The sequence below is a fragment of the Monodelphis domestica genome, chromosome 3 (genome assembly GCF_027887165.1).
Source record: "Monodelphis domestica isolate mMonDom1 chromosome 3, mMonDom1.pri, whole genome shotgun sequence".
NCBI lineage: Eukaryota > Metazoa > Chordata > Mammalia > Didelphimorphia > Didelphidae > Monodelphis > Monodelphis domestica.
Window position 1 is genome coordinate 418,776,727 of NC_077229.1, and position 25,432 is coordinate 418,802,158.

A 25,432-nucleotide genomic window follows, 5' to 3' on the forward strand; every position below is an offset into this window, starting at 1 on the left:
AGATAGAAAGCCAGGCCTGGAGCTGAGAACACTTGGGTTCAAATCTGGCCTCAGACACTTCCTAGTTGTGTGACCCTGGGCAAGTCACTTAACCCCAATTACTTAATCCTTGTCACTCTTCTGTCTTAGAATTGATGTTAATCAGAAGGTAAGGGCTTTAAATACATATATATATATATGTATATATATATATATATATATATATACATATATATGCATTTATATACACACATTCTATTACATCAAACATATATTTTATTGAGCTAATCCACCAATCAACTGGCACATCATTTGTCTATTTTTTGCTTTTACAAATTGTTGAGCAAGGTCCTTCTCATCTCTAATGCTCAATTTACTCATCAGTAATATGATGAGGTTAGACTGGATGACCCAGAAAGTTTCCTACTGTCTCCTGCATCCTCTGACTCTTTGAATGCTTTATTGATTGATGGTCAAAAAAAGATTCCAGATTCAATTCGTGGTATGAAACTTAGAGATTGCAATGATGTCAGAGGAGAGCACACACCTATCCCCACGAGACTCTATACAACAAATCTTGTCACTAATGCAATAATTAGTATTACCTCTGCTTTGGACCTCATACAGGCTGACTAACACCCGTGGCAGAAATTAAGACCGTACATATTTTTATTTTACCATGTGTGTGTTATCATCTTAAGACTGATAGGGTATGCGAAATAAGTAGAACTTGGATGACATACACACTAACAGCAATGTGGGATGATGATTATCTGTGAAAACTGGGCTCCTCTCAGCAGGGCAATGATCTGGGACAATCCTGAAAGACTTAGGATGGGGAATCCCATACACCTCCAGAGAAAGAACTGCTGGAGTCATCTTTCATATCAGTGCATTTATGGTTTTCCACTGGAGTTTTGGTTATGTATGACTTTGCTGTTACAACATTGGCCAATATGGAAGTGTGCTTTGCATGGCAATTTAAAAAGAAAATTAATTAATTTACTAATTAAAATTAAATTAAAGACGGTTAGGGTTTCCAAGAATACCCTAAGTCTCCTAGATAGAATAATCAAAAAGTATAGTAAAAGATGGCTATATCTCACCCAAAGAGAAAGTATTGAGCGCTTACATGTCCTGTCTTTAGTTGTGATGATAATTATTAGGCAGGTAGTTCATGGGGTGAGGCTACTGGCATTAACTGATGTGAGTTAACTTTCTGGCTTTTTTAGGGGTATTGGTGATGCTCTGGGCCAGGGAATCTTGTCACTTACTTGAATGGCTCAATGGAAGGAGAGTTTGGCAAGGAGAATACAAGGAAATGGGAGGTACTGGGTTCAAATGTGACCTCAGATACCTCCTACTACCTTTGGGTCCCTGGGCAAGTCAATTAACTTCCATTGCCTAGTCTTTACCACTTTTCTGCTTTGGCACTGATACTTATTATCAATTCTAAGGAAGAAAGTAATAATTTTTTTAAAAAGTTAAAAAAAAAAACAACAGATAGTCCCAACTATAGGAGATCTCTCATCAGTCATCTACAAAGAATGAAATCAAGTAGCGGGCAACCAATGGGGTTTTATCCCCATGGTTAAATGATAGCCCTTTGGTCCCAGAAGGGGAGATGACTTGAAAGCAGGCATTTAAATAATTCAATAAGCAGCAGTTAGTCAACAAACCACATCAGGGCAATGGAGCATCTCTGGCTCCAGTTTCTAACTTTTTTAAGACAGAGGGATCCTTTACTTGGTTTGCAGACTGGCAAAGAGAGCCAGGTTAGACTAGGTCCTATTGTTTCAGGAGACAAGTGCTGTCATCATTTGGGGCACCCAGAAGGACCTTCCCTCACATCCCTGTCCCCTTAACCCTCCTTTGATTGGTACTATTACCCAATTGCAAAATACTATATTAAGCAGACCAGTGAAGACCATCAAGTGTCAGAAACTACTGAAGTTCTGATGGATTTAACAGCTTCAGAGTTGAAGGGGTTACACTGAGTATATTTAGTGATCCTTGACTACTAGAATCATATTGCTGTTGTCACTGATGTTACTGTACCTTTTAGAAATAGATATTCTGCCAGCAAGTCTACTTTTAGGTTTATTTCCTAAGGTGATCAGGGAGAAAAGAAAAGAGCCTTTATGTTCTAAAATATTTATAGCAGCTCTTTTTGTGGTAGCAAAGAACTAGAAATTGAAGGGATGCTCATCAGTTGGGGAATGACTAAACAAGTTGTGGCACATGATTGTGATGGAATACTATTGTCTTGTAAGAAATGATGAGCAGGTGAACTTCGGAAAAACATGGAGAGACCTACATGAAATTATGAAGAGTGAATTAAGCAAAACCAAAAAAATATAAATATATGGCAACAGAAGTATTGTTCGAAGCATGTCCATCTTCAGAGAAAGAACTGATAAAGAGAAATGAGCAAGACATAGTTTTATATATACACATGTCTTTTTCTCAAATGATGCCTTCTCTAATGGAGGGAGGGGAGAGAATTAGGGAGTTAACTGGGTGTTTTAATATAACAAACAAATTTAAATTTAAAAAAAAGAAATAGATATTCTATTTTTCAATCAGCCAGAGTGGGAAAATTTTTCAAGTACAAAATAGTAATAGGTAGCTGAACCAGTTATAAAGTAGATACATAAACCAAGAAGTCTGCAGAATATAGAGTAATTCAATGATAATAAGGGATTCTGGGTACCTGTGAATCTAGCCTACTAATTTAGCCTACTAATTAGCTTACTAAAATATCCCTAAATATCTCTGCAAGTTAGGTGCCCAGGGTCATACCAACTATTTTGAAGAAGGAGAAACCTAAGAACCCACTCTGGTAATATAGCTTGTTTACAAATCACCGAGATCTGGGGGTCAGTGAAATTGAACTGTTATCTGTGTTAGCTAACTGGTCATTCGGTTGGGCTGAAGAGTCATAAAACCATCCTTTCTGGTGGCCAGGAGTCATCTTAATAATGACATTAAAATCAATGGTCGACTATTCAAGGGTTAGCATCCTAGCCAGCCCTGTGGGGACTAAGCAAGGAAATGGAAGAGGGTAGGGAGAGGTTAGTCAACCTGACAGGTTAGAGATATAGGCAGGGGAAAGAAGAAGTAAAAGGGAAAAAAAGAGAGAATTGAGGAAGATGGAAAATGAGAGCAAGGAAGACTATCTCCAGAGGTATAGAAAAATGTAAAGGTTTAGAAAAATGCTAAAAGAGATAAGCCAATAGTCTGGGGATGGTAGGAGTAGGTCTCTGGTTTCCCCACTTGTTTTGTTTTGGTTTATTTATTTTTTTTGCTTTGTTTGTTTTGTTTTGTTCATGTGAGGAGAAATGAGAAGGTAGAAGTGATAACATGGGAAACTGGAATCACTGTTAAGCTTTGTCAGCCTTCTAAAGAAACTCTGATCAACTTTGTTTTATTTTTGTTTTCTATTTTACCTGGTACCTGACCTCAAATTAGTAAGATAGTTCTTTGCACCTGTGAAGTGACTGACCTGAGGCCACCAAATATAAGTACATCCCCCAGACCCACTGTTGGAGACAGTTTTTGGTTTCGGGAACTCCCCAAAAAAGAGTGCAGACAGCCCAGAAAGAAGATAGTAATCAGGCAGATCTAGTAATACTGAATTTCATATAGAATCCTAAGGTTTAGAGATGGCAGGAACTCCCAGCCCCCCACCAACAATTGTTTTTGAGTTCCAGAGGGATGAAGATGCTCTCCCCAGGTCATACAGGTAACAAAGCCAGGATGAAATGACAAATCAAATTCTCTTACAATGTGAAATGGAGTAAATTACTTTACAGAGAATGAGAAAGAACAGGAAAGAGAGAGAGAGAGAGAGAGAGAGAGAGAGAGAGAGAGAGAGAGAGAGAGAGAGAGAGAGAGAGAGAGAGAGAGAGAAGATGGGAGAAAGAAGTATATTGTATAGTGTTAGACGAGTTACTAGGCTGATTGGTTTGTCTAACTCTTGTCATAGGGGGATTGGTATGTATACAGGAATGACTGTGCTATAAAAACAAAAGGCATCAATAAAAAATGTAAAGAAGAGGAGGAGAGGGAAAAGTGAAGACAGAAAAAGGAGAAAAAAGGAAAAGGAAAAGCAAGGAAGGAAGGAAGGAAAGAAGGGAAAGGGGGAGTGAAGATTAAATTACCAAAATATTCATAGTATAACTTTTTGTGGTAGTAAAGAATTAGAATTACAGTAGATACATATATATCCATCAGAGAATGCCTAAACAAACTCTGGAATACAAATATAAAGACATGTCTTTATAATATTATACTATAAGAAATTATAAATATATGAGGAATTCAGGGGATCTTTGGAAGATTTGTATGAATTGATGCATAGTGAAGCAAACAGAACCAAGAAGACAATATGCATAACCAGTATAATGATATAAATGAAAAGAATAATAAAACATAAGAGCTATGTACTTATAATGTCCAATCTGGGTCCTAGAGAAGAGATGAGGAAACTCATCTCTGTGGTCCAATTTTCTTTTAAGGACCATGGATATGGGATGTTTCCTGTGCTTTCAAAACTAGCCACAAGCCAGTCTGGCTTACCTGGTTTTCATTGTTAAAAAGAAAACCTGAGCATTGGGAAGAAGGGAGGGCTGAGAGGAAGGGAGGGTTTTTAATTGGAAACAAATGTGATATAAAAACAAAGAGCATCAATACAACTTTTTTTTAATTAATAACAAACAAAACTCATACTTTCCCCCCCTGCTCAACAGAAATCTACAAGCCACCTCTTGCTTGCAGACACCAGCAATAAATGGTATAGTATATTTGGATCCATCTCCCTGACACAGCTCTGCTGGCATCTCCCCAAGATGTGCATCTCCACAGAACACTCATCTGTTAAGCACAAACTCCCCATAATGCATTCAGGATCAAGTGTGATATCCTTTCCATGAGAATTAAATTTTAATTGACTCCTAAATATACACATCGCACTTATTTACTAATTATAGAATCAGGTAGGAAACCAGATCAAGGAAAGGCACACTTAGCTCTGAGACTTTTTTCCTCCATCAGGAAGGCTCTGCTGCCCCCAGAGCCAGCATTACTCAGGCGTGGAGTGGACTCCCCCATCTCAGGGACATGGAAGAGAAGCTCCCATCTGCTCAGAGGTACTTCAATCCCATTACTAGAGGCTGGAGCTTTTCTTTCCACGGTTAGAGATGGAAGAAGGCTCCTCTAGTCCAAAGCCGATCCTTTCCATCTTATAGATAAGGAAATTGAGACCCAGGGACTTGCCAAGGCCACACAAATGGGATTTTAACCCAGATCTGGATGAGACTTAAAGGGCAAACCCCTTGGGGAGGGAACACAAAAAGTGAGCTTCACACTCAGGCCAAGGCTCCTGATCTCTAAGCCTTTCCTAAAAGTAAGTCTATATGGATGGAAGGGGAGAAAGTACAGGATACAGGAACCAGTAATGGTCGGGAAGGGGTTGGGGCAGGAGAGAGGCTCGGATGGGGACCACACTAGGAAAGGCCAAGGAAGTCACGAAGAGGAATGGGTGGGGGGACAGCAAAGGCTCCCTTCTTTAGTTTTACCATTTTGCTGAAGACTGGCCCTACACAAGCCTCTTCAGCCCACCCAGCCCTGATCCTTTAGAAGGGAAGAGCCAGAGCATCCTACCCCCAGCGCAAGGGCATGATTTGTCCAAACCCTCGAGGCTGTCCTGTTTCTTTACTCGGGCCAGGCAGGGTAGAAGGGAGCAGCCCAGAACAGAACCCACGTGGACCGTTTTCCCCTCCTTTATCATTGCAGCTGGGTCTGTACCTGGTGCTGGTGTCACCGCTGCTCTGCAGTGCTCTGTCTTCCGTGACATTAGAGGGCCCGTTGGTCCAGTTGGCCATCTCCTCCCCACTGTGCCAGCTAAACTGCAGGCCTCTGACAAGAAAATGAGGCAGGTGATGTTTCATCTCATTCATCGGCTTAACTCTTTCAGCTGGAGTCGCATGTTTCCACGGGCTGGGGCAGACGCCGCATCCCCCCGATCAGATGTGTTCTAAGAATCCCTTGCTTTTCTCCAGCCTCTGACACCCCGCCAAACCCTCTACAAAGCCTCGCTTACCCAAAGGCAGGTGGGCAGGGCATCCTTAGCCCCATTCTACAGCCGAGGAGCAGAAGCCAGAGGCCAGGGCCCCAGAGCAGTCGCGACTCTGGCTCGAGGCGATTGGCACTCTAGTTTCACTTCCATCTCATTGTTTAGAGTAATTTATCGAGATGTAAATGGAGCTCCCCAGACCTGTGCCCTCCGGTCTTGATGTCAGACACTTTCCCTCTGACCGTCTAAAATAAACACGTTCTCAGTTTTCAGAGGCAGCTGCAAGTGGGTCCATCCGCATTCACAAGCGAATGAATGTATTTTCTACAATTCAAATATGTTCCTCTACAAATCTGGTACCTTCTCCATTGCCTTACACTGTTGTAAAGGAGCAGAAGGATTTCCAAAGGTGGAGAGGGGGCCTTAAGCACGGGAGAAGGGGGGAGAGAGGAGCTGCCTGTACAAAGGAATGGAGACAGCAGAGCGGACCCGACGGGGTCCCATGGAGAGAGGAGAAGGGCGAAAGACCCCTCGCTGCCCTCCCAAGCCTGCTGCTCCGTCCTTCCTGGCTGTCCTGCCCCGGCAGCATCAGGACTCAGAAATCCTTTCCAAATTCTTTCATTCCACCCTCTCTTCATCCGTGATGACCATTTGTGGTGCCTCTACGGGATCTGACCTCAGAATCCACTGGCCACAGCCCAGATGGGAGGCGACCGGTTTTAAAATGCTATTTTCAGAGGGTTCAGATTTTAAAGCATACACGGGAGGCAACGTGATCTGTTCAAATAAGGAGACATCTGACTCTATTGTTGGTTCACTGTGTGGCTTGGAGCACGTTGCCTGACCGCTCTGTACCTCAGTTTTCTCATCTATAAAATGAAGGGTTGGACTACATAAGATCCCACAAAATCCCACAAAAATTCTGTAAATGCTATGGATTTTCAGGCCAGGGAAGTGGCTCTCTAATGGTGACATTTTCAGGCACTAGAAGAACAAGATAATTGAGGAGCTATCTAAGGTCAAAGAGGCCTTTCCTGGGGCAACTGGGTGGCTCAGTGGATTGAGAGCCAGCCTAAAGATCCTGGGTTCAAATCTGGCCTCAGACACTTCCCAGCTGTGTGACCCTGGGCCAGTCACTTAACCCCCATTGCCTTGCCAGTCTTCTGCCTTGGAGCCGATGCTTAGCACTGATTCTGATATGGAAGGTATGGGTTTAGAAAAAAAAAAAAACAAATTAAAGGCCTTTTCTGATATTCAGATTCTTCCAACAATGCAGCCTACTATTCTACCAATGAACAAGGAAGTCTTGAAATTGAGAGTCATGGGGGCAAGACAGATGGCTCAGTAGATTGAGAGTCAGTCTTATAGACAGGAGGTCCTGGGTTCAAATTTGACCTCAGACACTTCCCAGCTGTGTGACCCTGGGCAAGTCACTTGACCCCCATTGCCTAGCCCTTACTACTCTTCTGCCTTGGAGCCAATACACAGTATTGACTCCAAGACTGAAGGTGAGGGTTTAAAAAAAAAAAAGAAAGAAAGGAATTGAGGGTCGTGTCATGGATGTTCCTCTTCCCAGCCTCATGTCAGTGAGGAGACAGGGGGACCCAACTCTTATTTCTGTACCCTACATAGAACGTCCGAGCTTGAGTCCTGTCCTAGGGCCAAAAGCATCCTAAACAAGGCCACCACATGTCCCCAAGTCACCTGGCAAAAGAACTGGCTGAAAAATCAAGCAAGTGGCTATTGCCAAGGAAGTGACTAACACCGGTTGGGACCAAAATAGCCGCAGCATCCTCTAATCACCAATTGCCTTGTGCCAAGTTGTGAAGCCATTTTTGCCAATGACAACTTCCTCATCCTCCCTGCCTGCCTCCCCCTGCAGCCCAGGCCAAGGCAGGCTCCCTAGCTGGCCTTCCTCCTCCTATGCCCTAAATGAGCACCAGATCTGGAGTCAGGACTCTGCATGCAGTCCCAGCTTTAGCACATGGGAATGTTATTTAATCCCTAGGAGGCCTCAGTTTAGCCACCTGTAAAATGAATGTAGAGAATCAGGGTGGTATCGTGTATAAAGAACTGGTGTTGGGGCAGCTAGGTTGGCTTGGTGGATAAAGGGCCACACTTGGAGACGGGAGGTCCTGGGTTCCAATCTGGCCTCAGACACTTCCCAGCTGTGTGACCCTGGGCAAGTCACTTGACCCCCATTGCCTAGCCTTTACCGCTCTTCTGCCTTGGAGCCAATACACAGTATTGACTCCAAGAGGGAAGATAAGGGTTTAAAAAAAATTTTTTTTAAAGAAAAAAAAGAAAAGAAAACCCCAAGCAGAGTTGCAAAGAGTCAGACTCGACTGAACAGCAACCAATTCTATTTGCCTGGAATAGAGAATCTTGCTGGCATCCAGTTACGAGAGTTTCTTTATCATGTTTTCATTCCCTTCCTTTTTCATCTCTGTCTGCTTAGTAAAAATAACTTCCTTAGTGGAATTCTGCAGCTTTGGTTACAAATGGACTCTGACCTACAAAGAAACTGGAAACTGGAGGATCTAAGCTGGTGGAGTCAAGGGGGGGAACTTCTTTCCCAAAGAAAAAGCCACTCCGGGAGGATGGTAGCACTTCTATTCCTGAGGAGGGGTCTGTAAACACTGAAAGCACTACAGACGGTCAATAGGAGCCCCTGTTGATGTTCCTGCCTCACCTGCCCCTACGGATTCCGATCACGTCATTCACCTGCTCAAAAACACCACTGACTCCCCTTTGCCTACAGGATAAAGTTCTACTTCAAAACTCCTCCTCCGTGTGGCCCCTGTGCCGCTACTGATCTCACACAACCACCCTCCTGGGATTCCTGGGAAGCGGATCCCTTCCCTGCCTCAACACAGCCAGCCTTGGTGCACGACATTCCAAAAGCCTCAAATGCCTTCTCCACTTGCTTTAATTATATTCATCTTTAAAACTCAGGATTTGGACTAAGAAGATCTGCATTTGTTTTGATTTTATTTATTTTTTAAGCATGGAAAAATTGCCTTCTTGCCCTCCCACTGTCTCCTTCCCACACCCAACCTCCACTGAAGAAAAAAAAAACTGTATTTGAATGTTGGCTTTGCCATCTGCTGTTGCTATGACCTTGGGCAAGTCACGTCCGCTCTGTGGGTCTCAGTTTTTTTCATCTGTAAAATGAAGTGAACAGATGACATAATCTCTAAAGGCCTTTAAGATTCTTATCCTGAGCTACCATATAGGATCTCTCCTGCTTCTGAATTCCCACAGCATCTATTGTGGGCAGCCCTCACTGGGCACTGCCCACATACTTTTACTTTTCCCTTTATTTTTTTTTAAATCCTTACCCTTCGTCTTGGAATAAATACTGTGTATTGGCTCCAAGGCAGAAGAGTGGTAAGGGCTAGGCAACGGGGGTCAAGTGACTTGCCCAGGGTCACACAGCTGGGAAGTGTCTGAGGCCAGATTTGAACCCAGGACCTCCCATCTCTAGGCCTGACTCTCAATTCACTGAGCTACCCAGCTACCCCCTTTCCCTTTATTTTTCTATGTCCTCCATACACTGCCTCAGACTTCTTTGTGTCCCTTGAATCTGTGTCCTACCTATCTCTCTCTTCTATTCCCACTGTTGCTTGTTCCAACACAGTGGCAGAAAGTCCAGAATTTGTTTTAGTTTCCTTTCCACACAGACAGCAGGAATTCGGGATTGATCTTGAGGACCAGACAGGACAAATAATTTGCCCACAGTAACAGAACAAGTTGAAGCTGATTTTCAAGGGTGTTTTCTTTGGGAAACAAGGAATGCCTCCATGTCCTAGAACTCAACACTCCTGAATGCCACTCTAATGCCTTATGGCTCATCCCTATTCTGGCAGGGATATGTCCAGGAGGGGCAGCTAGGTGGTGCTGAGCCTGGAGTCAAAAACACCTGAATTCAAATTCAGTCTTGGACACTAGCTGTGTGGCCCTAGCCAGGTCATGTCACCCTGTTTGCCTCAGTTTCCTTATCTGTAAAAGGAGATAGAGAAGGAAATGGCAATTCACTCTAGTATCTTTGGGAATAAAAGGAGGGGGTCATGAAGATTAGGACACAACTGACATTGATGAAATAACAACAAATATGACCAGGAGACTAAGAATAGAGTATCTTATGTTGCTCAGGAACAATTCTACAAAGGGAAGGAGGAAGAGCAAATAAGGTGAGAGCCAAGGAGTTTATCACAGATTAAATTCTAGGGATCACTGAGGGTTCTGTGGGCACTGAGCTATAACTTTCAAACTTGCTTTCTCTGGTACACAAGTATGTATAATTTGTAACTTCAGAAGCCTAGGATTTCCCAAGGGGACAACAGGCATTGGATTTCACCTATAGGCAGAGTAAGGGGCCACCTACAAGGTGTGATTTTTTATTTTTTGAGACTCTAGAAAAATCCTATCCAAAAATATGTCCTCATCCTGACCATTTGGTGAACCAGTTCAACTCTTTTCTGTCCTCTTCTCTTACGTCTCTCATCCCCTTATTCTGTCACCAAACTTGCCCTATAAATCCTCACACAGAGGCTGGCACTAGAGAAAAGTGCCAGCCTCTGTCATACTAGCATCCCCACATGGGACTGACTGAACTTGGAAAAGTTAACAAACCAAGCTGACCTAGCCTCCACAAATTTCTGTTGAACTGACTCCGCTAGGCACTCACTGCTGCAAAGCAATCTTATATGCCTACCTGATTAACTCACTCGCCAACTCATCACCCTGGCTCTTTCCTCTTTTTATCCCTCCTCAAACTTACCTTGGAGACTCTTCCTCCCCACCCGGCCATATGAGAATGTTGCATCATTTTTACTAGGAAAAAAAATGGGCCATTTGCTGAGAATTCCTCTTCTCCTCCCTTCATTTTATTTCACCCAGATTCCTTCTGCCTCTGTCTCCTCCCTCGACTGTCTCTCCTTGACAAGGTCAATCTTTTTGCATGCATAAATGATCCCATGCCATCCTGCATCCTAGCAGATTGCCCCCTCTATCATCCCCACTCTCTCACTTATCTTCGGTTTCTCCCTTTCTACTGGCTGCTTCACTACTGCCTACCAACATGTCCGAGTCTCCTCATCCTCCAAGAACCCTCACCTAATCTAGCCATTCTCCACCAACTGTCTTCTCATCTGTTTTTTTTGATAAATTCCTTTAAAAGTTAATCTATAGGGGACAGCTGGGTAGCTCAGTGGATTGAGAACCAGATCTAGAGATGGGAGGTCCTAGGTTCAAATCTGGCCTCAGACACTTCCTTAGCTGTGTGACCCTGGGCAAGTCACTTGACCCCCATTGCCTAGCCCTTACCGCTCTTCTGCCTTGGAGCCAATACACAGTATTGAATCTAAGACAGAAGGTAAGGGTTTAAAAAATTTTTTCATCTATATTAGGAGCCTTCACTTTCTTTCCTCTCATTCTCTTTTAATTTCCTACATTCTTGCTTCTGGCCTCATCATTCAATCAAAACTAATTTTTCCAAAGTTACCAGTTATTTCTGAATTGCAATATCTAATGGCCTTTTCTTAAACTTCATCCTTTTTAAAAACCTTTGCCTTATGTCTTGGAATCAATACTGAGTGTTGGCTCCAAGGCAGAAGAGAGGTAAGGGCTAGGCAAAGGGGTTAAGTGACTTGTCCAGGGTCACACAGCTAGGAAGTGGCTGAGGCCAGATTTGAACCCTAGGGATCTATCACTGAGCCACCTAGCTGACTCAACTTTCCTCCATCTTAATCTCTCTGCAACCTTTGACACTGTTAATCACCCCCTTCTCTTTAATTCTCTCTTATCGCTAGGATTTCATGACACAGTCTTCTCCTGGTTCCACTCCTTCCTACCTGCCTACCTGCTCTTTTGCTGTCTCTTTTGCTAGATCAAGGTCACCTACTATTTTGGGGTGTTCTAGCAGGCTCTGTCCTGGGCCCTCTTCTCTTCTTCCTCTATGCTATTTCACTTGTTAATGTCATAAGCTCCCATGAATATAATTATTATCTCAAACCTAATGATTCTCAAATCTACTTCTTCAGTTCTAATCTCTCTCCTGAGCATCTCCAACTACCTACTGGGCATCTCACACTGGATATGCTATAGGCATCCTGAATGCGACAAGTCCAAAACTTGGTCTTTCTCCAAAAACTTTCCTCCCTTCTCAATTTCCCTATTACTGACAAAGATATCATCATCTTTCAAATGACTTGGCCTCATATCTAAGTGTCACCCTTCTTCTTCTTCTTCATATCTTCTTCTTCTTCTTCTTCTTCTTCTTCTTCTTCTTCTTCTTCTTCTTCTTCTTCTTCTTCTTCTTCTCCTTCTCCTTCTCCTTCTCTTCTCTCTCTCTCTGTCTCTTTCTCTGTCTCTGTCTCTCTCTCTCTCCCTCTCCTTCCTGTCTCTCAACCCCTCTCCTCTCTCTTTCTCTCTCTCTGTCTCTCTCTCTCTTTTTCTCCCCCCTTATCCCTTCTCTCTGTCTCTTTATCTCTCCCCTTCTCCCTCCTCTCCCTCTCCCTCATCTCTCTCTCTCTCTCTCTCTGTCTGTCTGTCTCTCTCCATCCAATTTGTTACCAAAGATTGCTGATTTTTTTCTTTGTAACATCTCCAATGTATGAATGCATCTAAGTGTGTAACTCTTCCAGGGTTATTTACCTTGTTAAAAAGGGACAAGCATTAAACCCAAAGGAATAGTTTTGGTGGTGGTGGTGGTGGTGGTGGTGGTGGTGGTGGTGTTTAAACCCTTACCTTCCACCTTAGAATCAATACTGGCAGAAATCCAATCCAAGACAGAAAAACAGTAAAGTCTAGGCAATGAGAGTTAAGTGACTTGCCCAGGGTCACACATCTAATGCCAGATTTGAACCCACGACCTCCCATCTCTAAGTCTGGCTTTCAATCCAATGAGCCACCTAGCTGCCCCCAGAACAAAGTTTTAATGAACATGGTCACCATATTCAACTTTCCAAATAGGACATTTAAGTGGAAAAGAAATTCAGTTAGGTTCATTGATTCAAGAAAACTCAATCAATTATGGTAGATGAGTGGGATAGAATATTATTATCTATCATGAGATGAGGAATATCAGGAATTCAGAGATTTGCATGAACTTATACAGAGTAGAACATGAAGAACAATAAACACAGGGACAACAGTAATGTTAATGAAAAGAATAATCATAAAAACCAATAGTATCCCTGGGAAACAGATAATGAAACAAACATCCCTTTTCCTGAGAAAGAGACAGGAGATTCCTGGAGCATAATGTTAGATGCATCGTCCAATGAGTAAATTATATCAGTTATTGTTGCTTAGTTGATTTTCTTTGTTTAAAGGGATAGATAAAGGCATGGGGCTGGCAATATATCCAGAAATGACAGAGATGAAAAACAACAGGCATCAATAAAGATTTATTTTAAAAGAAAAGGAACTCAAAAAAGCATTTTCTAGGATTTAGAGCTAGAACAGGCCTTGGAGAATCTAAGCCAACCACCCCCTTTTAATAGATGGGTAATCTCAGGTCTAGAGAGGTATTACAATTTCTTCCAAGTGAGTTAAAGGTTCCTGTGGGTGTTTCCAATGTTTAAAGTCCTCCCCCCCCCCAAGCTGATATGCAGAGATTAAAAACATAATGGTGTGGGAAGGGAAGAAAAGCCACTGAATTCTCTTTCAGGCTGTGATTGAATAAATGAAATCTGTGGGCTCTTATATTACTGCTCTCATATTGGGAATTGATGCTTTAGAATGTATCAAGAGATCAAGAGCCTCCTGATCTTGTGGGTTATTCAGACCCCTCCCACCCCTATCCTCCAGCTCTGAGGCAGGGAATGAGATGGGGAAGGTGGTCCTTGACCCAAGGTTGACTGCAGTGACCCAAGTCAGACAGTTCTGAAGGCCAACTATTACCAGCCTCAACTTATTGATGGTGAACCAGGCTGAATGTGCTTCTAAACTTCAGACGAGTCTGTGGCCAATATCAATAGATCATCAAACATGGTGTCTCTACCCCACTTGAGAATCTTGGAAAGCTCCCCATAACCCACCATCAGACATAGATCCCAAGATTCTGTCTCTAAATTCTGTCTCTCATCAGGAGAGGAGTTACATAAGCAGTACTGTGCTCTGTGGCATTGTGCAATGTCAAGAGTCCAGAACTTGACTCTGCTACTTTGGGCAAATAATTTCCCTTCTCTTGGCCTCAATTTTCTTCTCTGTAAAATGGTGGAATTGAACTATGTGATCTCAAAGATTCCTTCCAATTAGGAATATTATAGTCTTTCTTAACTATGATACTAATCTCGATAGATAGGAATGTATCTTTAATAATAAATTATATAATAAATAATTAATAAACTTTATGTTGGAGATTGTGCTATTTATCTCTGTATCCTCAGCACCCAACATGTGGCCTTGCAAACAGTAAGTGCCTAATTAATTTTTGTTGAATGAATGCTAATGGGAATTAATTGCTCCTATTTCTGTTGCACTTTAAGGAAGAGATTTCTCTTTAACAAGAAGAAAACTGGAATCAGAAATGTCTTGGCTCAGATCCCTACTCTGACATTAGCTTTTTAATCCTGGGCAAAACATTTAGTTTCTCTGTGCTTCATATAGTCTCCTGGGATTTATCTACTAAATCTATCCTAACTGTATGAGGTGGGTAGTGGAAGAATTATTATATTTTATTTATTTATTATTTATTGTTTTTTACAAATAAGGAAATGGATGCTTAGATAAGTGACTCCTCCTGGGTCACATAGAAAGTCACTTAGAGTCAAGATTCTAAATCAAGTCTTCTAGTTCTAAGACTCTTTCCATTAATCTATACTACTTCATATGAATCTCATCCTAGAAATTATCAATGGTACCACTTCTTGGAGTAAGACACCCAACAATAGCCAAAGGAATACCTTGTCCTTTTCAAAGTGCCAATATATACATTATCTCATAGAATGCCAGAGCTAGAAAAGATCTTAAAGATTGTAGGCTTAAGAAGTATGGAAGAATGGAAAGAGCCCTGGCTCCAGAGTTCAAGGACCTGGCTTCAAATGGTACTTCTGACTATTTCTACCTATGTGACCTTGTGAAATTCATTTAATTTCCCTGATTGTCATTTATCTCCTTTTTATTAATAAAGGAGTGGGAGTAGATAGCCTCTGAGATTCCTTCCAGTTCTATCATATTTACAGGTCAAAGGCTTGACATTTAGTCTCAGTACTTCCTGTCCATTGGAAAAGTCACTTTAACTCTCTCAGCCTCAACTTCCTCATCTGTTTGTAAAATGAGAGGATAAGCCAGATCAGTGGACCATGCAGACTTCTGGGGGGAAGATGTAAGGAAGAGTTATTATAAAGGGTCCACTAATCTACAAATATACTTTCTTTAGACTGAATAAATACTTTCTTTAGACTAGTCCCACATTTTTAAGTATCCCTATTTTCAAATATTTATAAATGTTATTATGATTAATAAAATGCAAATTCAGTATGGGTGTTATAATGTTGGATAATGTATGTTGAAAATTTTTAATACATAAAATTGAGAAAATAAAATCTTTTAGTCTTAAAAATTTACATGTAATTGGGAAATAATGATATGAAGATAATTTTTAAATAAAATGCAAAAATAAAAACTACCATAAATTTAGTTGTGCTTCCATTTAAAAGCACAACTAAATTTATGGTAGTTTTTACCATTTTTAAAAATCAATTGATAAAGAGATATGAATGGGTAGTTTTCAGATGAAGAAATCAAAACTATCAATAATTATATGAAAAAGTGTTCTTTTAAATCCCTCCTGATTAAAGAAATGCAGATCAAAATAACTCTGAGGTACCAACTTACACCTAGCAGAGTGGTCAATATGACATTAAAGGAAAATAATAGACATTGGAGGGGTGCGGTAAAATTGGGACATTAATACATTGCTGGTGGAGTTGTGAAATGATCCAACCATTCTGTAAGACAATTTGGAATTATGCCCAAAGAGCTTTAAAAGAATATATGTCCTTTGATCCAGCAATACCAATATGGTTGATATTCCAAAGAGGTATTAAAAATGGGAAAGGATCTAGTTGTAAAAAAATATTTATAGCTGCACTTTTTGTGGTGGCAAAAAAATTGGAAAATGGCGGCATGTCCCTCGATTGGGGAATGGCTGAACAAATTGTGGTATATGATAGTGATGGAATATTATTGTGCTAAAAGGAATGATGAATCAATGAATTTCTATAAGAATTGGAATGACCTACATGAACTAATGCCAAGTGAAATGAGCAGAACCAGGAGAACATTGTACACAGTAAATGAAACATTATGGGGCAATCAAATGTAATTGATTTTGCTACTAAAAACAATGCAATGATCTAGGACAATCCCAAGGGACTTATGAGAAAGAATGTTATCTACATGTTGAGAAAGAATTGTGGGAGTAGAAATGCAGAAGAAAACACATTATTTATCAGTTGTTTATATGTGTATATGATTTGGGGCTTTGGCTTTAAAAGATTACTCTCTTAAAAAAGCAATATGGACATTTTTTAAAAACCAATTGATACTGATAGTATGGTACTTATATGGAAGGAGTCTGCAAATCTGTATGATATAAAAAAGGGGCCTTCATTCTGTTGTTGTTCTCTGGACTTCCTTCAGATCTATGATGCCCTTCTTTAGTCACTCTATCTTTTTTACTTGCCCTAAACTTTCTCCATCCAACCTCTTTTCACTCTATGACTTCTCCAACACAAAGTGGTTCCTCCTACTTTCTGCTCTGGGTCATAGACATTGCAACTATATCTCCTGATTCAATGGTTCACTTTAAATGTCTAAATGTTGTTGTTGTTCCATCATTTTCAGTCGTGTCTGACTCCTTATGACTCCATTTGGGGTTTTCTAGGCAAAGATATTGGAGTGGTTTGCCATTTCCTTCTCCAGATCATTTTACAGAGGAGGAAACTGAGGCAAACAGAATTAAATGACTTACCCTATGTCACACAACCAGTACGTCAGATTCAAACTCAGGAAAATGAGTCTTCCTGATGCCAGACCTGACACTAGATCTACTGTGCCACCTAGCTTCTTGATATGTGCTCACTTTATTTGATCTGAGCCTGTGACAGCTCTCATAAAAGCATCGAGCTTTTCCAGAAATTTGTCATTGGAATTCCTTGCCTTCCATCCTATTCTGTATCCTTTCCTTCCTCCTGATGACCCTCCCTGTCTATCAGGCACTCTTCTAGCACTCAGCACATGAGAACAGCTTTCCCAATGTATGTTTGTGTTTTTATGAAGCTCAAAGCCTTAACTGAAGAACTCTCAGGTTGGCATCTATACTGATGCGTAACACTGGACCTAATTTCAACCATTTATGGAGTAGAGGCGGCCTCTTTTGGACTGAGCTTTTGGACAGTGCTGATTGTTAAAGGAAATCCTTCTATGGAAATGAAATCTGAGGCTCTATAAAATGAAACCATTGTTCCTGCTTCCTACTTTGGGGCAGCTGCTAGGTCATGGTGACAGAGCTTTGGCTCTGGAGTTAGGAAGACAAGAGTTGAAAATCAGTCTCACTTAGTGGCTAAGTAGCCTTGGGCAGGACATGTAACCTCGGCATGCCTCAGTTTCCTGAACTGTAAGATGAAGATCATAATAGCACTTACCCCTGAGAGTTGTTGTGAGAACTAAATGAGAAAATATTTCTAAAAATTCCTAGTGTAAAGTCTGGCACATGGAGACATTTTTTAAAATGTTTATTACCCCTAACGTTACAGAATAATCCAACATCTGATCCCTCTTTCCCAAGATAATTCTTCAGATATTTGATAGCAGTAAGAATGCCCTTGCTAAGTCTTCTCTTCTCTAGGTTAAATAATCCCAGTTCCTTTGCCCAAATTTTGTGTGGCATGATTTAGAGTCCACCTCACTATTCTCAACTATCTTCCAATTTATTCAAATTCTTCTGATGTGAACAAAATATTGCAGGTGTGACCTGACCAATTGCTATCTTCTTGAGATTCTGGACCCTTAGCTTTTAGTAAAATAATCTGAGATCACACTGTAGAGGAGGTATAATAAGTAGGTAAAATGCTAGACTTGGAGATAGGAAGCTCCAATTAGTATAATCCTTCTAAACTGCTATCTCGAAATCATTCGAAGACTGTAATCTTCCTTGGTAGAAAGAGTTCCCTATAGAAATAAAAATCATGTAGTTATTGAGGAAGTTCTCATATTAGTCCTCATGTTATTAAAATCACATTAGACCTTTTTTGGTAGCCTTATCACTTTGTTGAATCATTTTGAACTTTAGTTCTACTAAAGTCCCCAGATTTTTCATTTTAACTGCTAACTACATTTCCAGTGACCTGTACTTGTGCCCTTGGTTTTTTTGAGCCTAAATACAAAACTTTACATTTATTGCTATTAGATGTGACGGATCATATTTGACATATTTTCTAACCCACTAAAGATTTTTTGGACCTGGATTCTATCATCCAATGAATTAGCTAATTGTCTATTCCCTCTATGCCTCCATTCTAGTCCCTGAAAAAAGAACTGCAAATAAAGACCTCCCTCTAGGCTGACACAAGTACCTCCTCCCTTTGGGTCCAGCTGTTCAGACAATTCTAAATCTAACTCTGTTATCATCTAGCCCCTATCTTTCCACAGTCTTCCCAAAAGAATGGCAATGAAGACTTTATGAAATGACTCACTGAAATCCAGTATATTATGTCAGTGGCAAAAGTGTTTCCTCTCTAGATAGTGTATAATGGTAAAAAGACAGAGGCCACTTGATGCTCAGCTATTGGACAGGACACTCAGGAGGTGGTGGATGTCCCAATGCCACAGGTTTTCACTGAAAGATTTGATGACCAGTTGCCAGGGATGAGGCAAAGAGAATTTTGGTTGGAATCAAATCTAGCCTCAGATGCTTCCCAGCTATGTGACCCTGGGCAAGTCATTTAACCCCCATTGCCTAATCCTTACCCTTACTACTCTTTTGCCTTAGAACCAATATGCAGTATTGATTCCAAGACAGAAGGTAAAGGTTTTAAAAAATACTTTAAATGTATTAGAATAATTATTAAAATAATATATTATGTAATATAAATTATAATTATTAGAATAATAAGGAGTCCAAACTTCGTACTCCTTAGAGATCTGATCATCCTCTGGGCAGGCATCAAGCTCACACTACTTATGGCCTGCCCAAGGTCAATAGAGATTTGGTGTAAAAACAATGGAAGAAGGCAGGTTAATCTAGCATGAGGCTTCTCTTCCTCCCAACTGGTGGCATACTTTTGAGCCTCTCAAACCCTACCTCCAGTGACTTGCTCTAAACTTGGAATTGGGGGTCTAGTCTCTTCCTCTCGCCTACCCTTCTCACCCCCACCCTCCCCTCTCTCTCAGCTTCAGCTTTTCACACCCAAATGAAAGAGGAAATGCCACAGCAGCTGTGAAAGACTCTCAGTGGTGGTTTATGGAAGTAATTACCGGGTTCTGAGTGTTCCTTGCCAGTTCTTGCTCCTGACTCACTATCTGACTCACAATTATTATTTTTTTAATACAGAAAAAAATCTGTGTGCTTTTTTCTCTCATTGAGTTTATGGAAAGGAGAAGATGGAGATGGTTTAATTTATACAGGGATGAGTTTGGTAACTAGCACAGGTCAGGATATACTCTACTCAATACAAAATGAAAGATTCTGAGACCTAAGCAGAATGGGAACATGCCAAGGGAAGGAAAAGAAAAGGAAGGAGGGCTCAATTCACATTTTAAGTGGATGAGAGACTTTTACTACTTTCCATTCCTTCTCTAAAGTTCTCCTCATCATGGCACGCAGATGATCCCGAGTTTTCTGATCTATACCATAGGAATACAACCTCTGGGAAGTCCTGCCAACCTAGACATTCTATTTGTGGACTCAGAGGCTGCTATTCATCTGTTGTCCAAGAACCAGTCTACTCAAGTTCTGAAAGGCTCCATCAACTAGAGGCTGGCTACCAGGGCACTATTTTTTTTAATCACAATTATTCACAAAGTCTACTAAGACATAGAAGGTCATGATTTACATCAGAAGGGAGAATCCACAAAGATGAAAACAGAGATCTTAGAAGGTATGAAGTAATAAGGACTATAATCTAGACCCCCTAGAAAGTAGACTCTAAAAGATCACCGTAGTACAAATATTAATGATATGGAAATAGGCTTGATCAATGACATGTTAAACCCAGTGAAATTGTGCATCAGACACAGGAAGGGAGTAGGGAAAGGGGAGGGAAAAAACATGAGTCTTGTAACCATGGAAAAATATTCTAAATCATCTAATTAAATAAAATTTAAAAATAAATAAATATACATATAATCTAGACCCCCTACAAGGAGCTAAAGTCCTTCTCTAAATAACGATCTAGGGCTGAGATTCAGGAAATCAGAGTTTAAAGTCCTGGCTCCTTGGGCCCCAATTTCCTCAACTCTACCAAAAGAAGGGGATTGGGATAAATGTTTCCCAGCTCAAAAATCATTCTATTATCTTGAGAGTGACTTTGGAAAGAACTGCTGCTCAGAGCTCTGAGTGTATTCTTGCCTGAGTCTGAAGAGACAAGGGACAACAGGAGATAAGGACCCAAAGAAAATTGAAAAACTTGAGCAAAGACAAGACTTTGAGGTCCAGGGGATAGAAAAGAAAAAATATACCTTATAAAAATTCTCTTGGGAAGCACTGGATATTAGGGGGAACGGAGAAGGAGAGAGAGAGAGCAGCTAGGGAAAGAGAAGCGTCATCTAAAACCATGGAAGGAAACAGGTCATTGCAAAGACTTACTTGTAAGCCTTGACAAATGAACTCAATGGATCTCTTCCCAGGCTGCCCTGCCCAATCCATTCCTATATATCCAAAGTGATAAGTAAAAACCTCTTGGCAACAATGAGGACAATATTAGACTTTCTTCAAGGTTGAGAGGATAGGGAGCGCATTTGACTTATAATAAGGAGATCCTAAGTGGGAGGATGAGAAGAAATGAGATTCTGCCAACATAAGAAAAAATTATTCTGATAAAGAGGAGAGGAATTGGCTAAAGAGACCAATGTAGACCTAAAGTGAATTCACTATCCAATTCAGATTCTTAAAGGAGAGATACAAAATATGTAACTCAGAATGAATGAATGAATGAATGAATGAATGAATACAAAATAGTTGTATGGTCCTCTAAGATTAGTAGCAAAAACACTAAAGCCTAGAGCAAGCTGAGTCTGGCAATGAATAAGAACAACCAAAAGAAGTTATTCAGCTCTGTTGAGGTCAAGAAGAGAGATAAAGAAGGGAGAGGACCACTGCTGCTCAGGGTGGACAGGATGAGTATGATGAATGGTGGGGAGAAAACAATCACCTAACTGACTTGGTTTCTGTTGTCCTTTCCAACCATCACAAAGATGGTCCTCCAGGGCCACATTGTATCCTGGAGATAATTCTGGGTTCATCCAGGCTATTCTGATGGATACAAGTTCCAGGTTCCACTATTCTGGAAAGGTTTTAAGTAGCATTTCAGTGATTGATTGTGTCTACCCTCCCAAGTCTAGCCAAGTGAAGTACGGAGAGGCTCCTTACCAATTGGATGGCCACCAAATAATGTCTTCTTTGGCCATGCCAACCCATGAAACAAAGAAAAATGAGTGAATAAATGAAGCCTTTATTAAGAACTTATTATATGCGAAGCACTGTACTTAGCCTCAACATACCAGTAGAAAAGACAGTCCCTTTACTCGAGAAGCTCATATACTAATGGGATCAACAACATATATGGAAGAGGTAAGCTGCAAGTCAAAGCAGAAGGATCCACAATCCTTAGGCAGCTAGCTGTTATATAGAGGTCAAGTCATTTAAACTCTGCCTCATTGTAAAATGGGGATAATGGCACATACTTCCCATGCATGGTTGTTGTAAGGATCAAATAATTATTAAGTCATAAATATTCTATCAATCAATATTATATCAAATTATAATTTAAAAATAGCCTTTCATTCTATGTAGCTCCAAGGTCTTCTGTCATGACAGTAGCCAGGAGGCAGAGAAGGGAACAGAGGAACTTATGAGAAAGAACGCTCTCCTCATCCAGAGAAAGAACTGTGGGAGAAGAAATGCAGAAGAAAAACATAAAATCAATCACATGGTTTGATGGGGACATGATTAGGGTATTGATGTTAAATGATCATTCTATTGCAAATATGAATGATACATGTGTAACCCAGTGGAACTGCTTGTCAGCTGTGGGAGAGAGGAGGGAAGAGGGGTGAGAAAAATCATGAATCATGTAACCATGGAAAAATATTATAAACAAACAAATAAATAAATTATTTTTAAAAAGAAAGAAAAGGCCTTTTTCAAGAACCATAAATCAACCTACTATTAAACAGAGGCTCTTAATCTTCAGTCCATAAACTTTTTTTAAACATTGTTTTTCAGTATAATTGGTTTCATTTGCAATCCTAGGTATTTTATTGATGAATTTAAAAGCATTATTCCAAAAAGGGTTCAATAGCCTTTACCAGATTGCCAAAGGAATCTAGGACCCAAAAGGTTAAAACCCTCTGAGGAAATGAATCATAAATATTGACATTTTCACTATAAGAGAACTATAAGTGAAACCACAAGTTATAAAGACATTGCAGATAAACAGAAGTATGGCTAATGAGCTCTCCTTGAAGAGTCAAATAAAAGAACTGGTTTCATTGTGTAGGGACAATTTTGTGGCACAGTGGATGGAGCACCCAGCCTGAAGTGGTGAAGATCTGAATTCAAATCTAGCTTCAGATATTTACTAGCTGTATGATCTGGAGCAAATTGCTTAATCCTAATTACTTCAGTTTCTTCATCTGAAGGGAAAAAAAAATGAGCTAGAGAAGGAAATGGCAAACCACTCCAGTATCTTTACCAAGAAAAGCCCAAAAGGGGTCACAAAGAGTTATTATGCACCCAAAAGCACTGATGAGAATAACTTGGTAGAGCATTTGATCATCTTCCTCATGATAAGCAGATGCAAAAAGACTACCATAAAAATAATCTCAGTATATATATATAGTTCTACAACATATTATATGCATAATATAATATGTTGTAGAACTTTAGGAAAAAGAAAAATTCTATGAAGAATTCAACAAATATTCTGAATTAATTCAATTTATAATTTGATTTTTAGTGACTTTGGTGTAAAAATGGACATGGAGAAAATAGTAAAAAATATGTTGAGAAATATGGCCCAGGAGGACTATACAGAGGTCATGCCTGCCAAACACTAAATACCTCTGGAAGCCCTGAGAAGCATAGGATGAGACAAGTAGTAGGGAAAAAAAGACAGACAAATTGTATCTTAACAGAAAAATAAATGACTATTTATTTGAGAGTCGTTTCCAAATCATCTATCTGTCCCATTGACTTCCTAGAAGAAAAGCCCAAATCAATACTAAATAAGTAAGATAAAGAGAAAATAAATCATGCTATTAAAATGGCCTCCCTCCACAACGTGGCTCCCACCTACCTTGCCATCTTATTTCCTGTGACTCACCTTCTCCCTCCCAGTTAAACTGACCTCCTACTTATTTCCCTACAGCACAATCCATTTCTCAGCTCCATGACTTTCTACAGGTGGTTTCCCCATACCTGGGATACTCTGGCTCTTCACCATCATCCCTTGGTTTCCCTCATTTACTTAATGCTTCCTTCCCAACACTTGATTTTTGAGGTCCTTCAAAATATCCCTAGTTGTTAAAACTCTCTTCCTCCAAATGTTATTTTGCATATGTGTATATGTATATTATATATGTATGCATTTTTAAATCCCTACCTTCTGTCTTAAAATAAATACTAAATATAGTTCCAAGGCAGAAGAGCCATGAGGGACAGGCAAATGGGGTTAAGTGACTTACCCAGGGTCACACAGCTAGGAAATGTCTGAGACCATTATTGGAACTCAGGTCCTCCCATCTCCAGTCCTGGTGCCCTGTCCACTAAGTCACTTAGCTGTCCCATTTTGCACATATTTTTGTATAGGATTGCATCCCTCAGGAGAATATTAAATCCTTAAGAACTGCTTTGTTTTTGCATACCATATAATGGTATCTGGCATACAGTAAGCTTAATAAATACTTGTTGAGTTGAACTGAACATGACCTGTTTAATAATTGATATCAGTGGGGGCAGCTGGGTGCACTCACTAAGAACCAGACCCAGGGATCAGAGGTCCTGGGTTCAAATCTGGACTCAGACACTTCCTAGCTCTATGACCCTAGGCTTAACCACTTGACCCCCATTGCCTATCCCTTACTGCTTTCTGCCTTAGAACCAATACACAGTATTGACTCTAAGATAGAAGGTAAGGGTTATAAAAACAAACAAACAAATAAATAAATGAAAAATAATTTATAACATTTATATAAGGACATCTAGGCAATTCAGTAGATAGAGTGCTATTCCTGGAGTCAGGAAGATTCATCTTCCTCAGTTCAAATCTGGCTTCAAGACACTGGCTTGACAAGTCACTTAATTCTATTTGCCTCAGTTTTTTCATCTGTCAAGTGAGCCACAGAGGGAAATAGCAAACCATGTAGTATCTTTGTCAAGAAAACCCTCAATGGGGTTATGAAGAATCAGACAGAACTTTTTTAAATGACAACATTTATATACAGCATACTACATGCCAGGTACTGTGCTGAATACTTCCAGTTATCTCATTTGATCCTCACAACCACCCAGGAAGAATGTGCAATTAATTATAATCCTTACTTTACAGATGAAGAAACTGAGGCAAACAGAGATTGTGACTTGTTCAAGGTTGCACCGCTAGTAAGTATCTGAGACCCGGAGCTGACTCTGGTTTTCCTGCCTCTGGCTAGGTCCTCTATCCATCACGCCACCATGTTTATTGTTTGTGACTATGGTGAATGCAACAAGAAAGGAAGACCGTTTCTTCTTTCTTTTTTTAACATGAGTAAATGCCATCTTAGAAAGTGGTCTCCATTGGACGCCAAAAGGAGTCACACATATCTCTTGGTACTGGTGTGTACATTACTCGACCCTGGTCCTCACTGCTATCTCGATAAGCAGATAGTCATCTTGCAGGCTAAATAATGAGCAATTTATCCAACCAGAGCAAACGAAGGTTGATGTATATGTCAGGGAAATGAACATAGAAACTACTCACTTTTCTAAAAATTTATTTAAATCTTCTTCAAGTTCTGATCAGGGAAATTTCTTTCTTAAAAAAATTGTGTTCCTCAATAAAAAATGTTGCTGATTTGTTTTCAAGACTACAAGTGATTGTCATTTACCATGACACTATAAATTAGCATGATTTGATTGCTGAACAAATAATGAATGAAATGGAATAC

The 25,432-nt window shown here is 40.3% G+C and overlaps 1 protein-coding gene across 1 annotated transcript in view; it reads right to left on the reverse strand.

The window, feature by feature from the left end:
• The window catches only part of ST8SIA5 (ST8 alpha-N-acetyl-neuraminide alpha-2,8-sialyltransferase 5), a 180,841-nt gene that overhangs the window by 140,936 nt on the left and 14,473 nt on the right, over nt 1-25,432 (reverse strand). Inside the window, 1 exon segment of the mRNA XM_056824395.1 lies at nt 5,788-5,898. Coding sequence (XP_056680373.1) covers nt 5,788-5,898 — 111 coding nt within the window.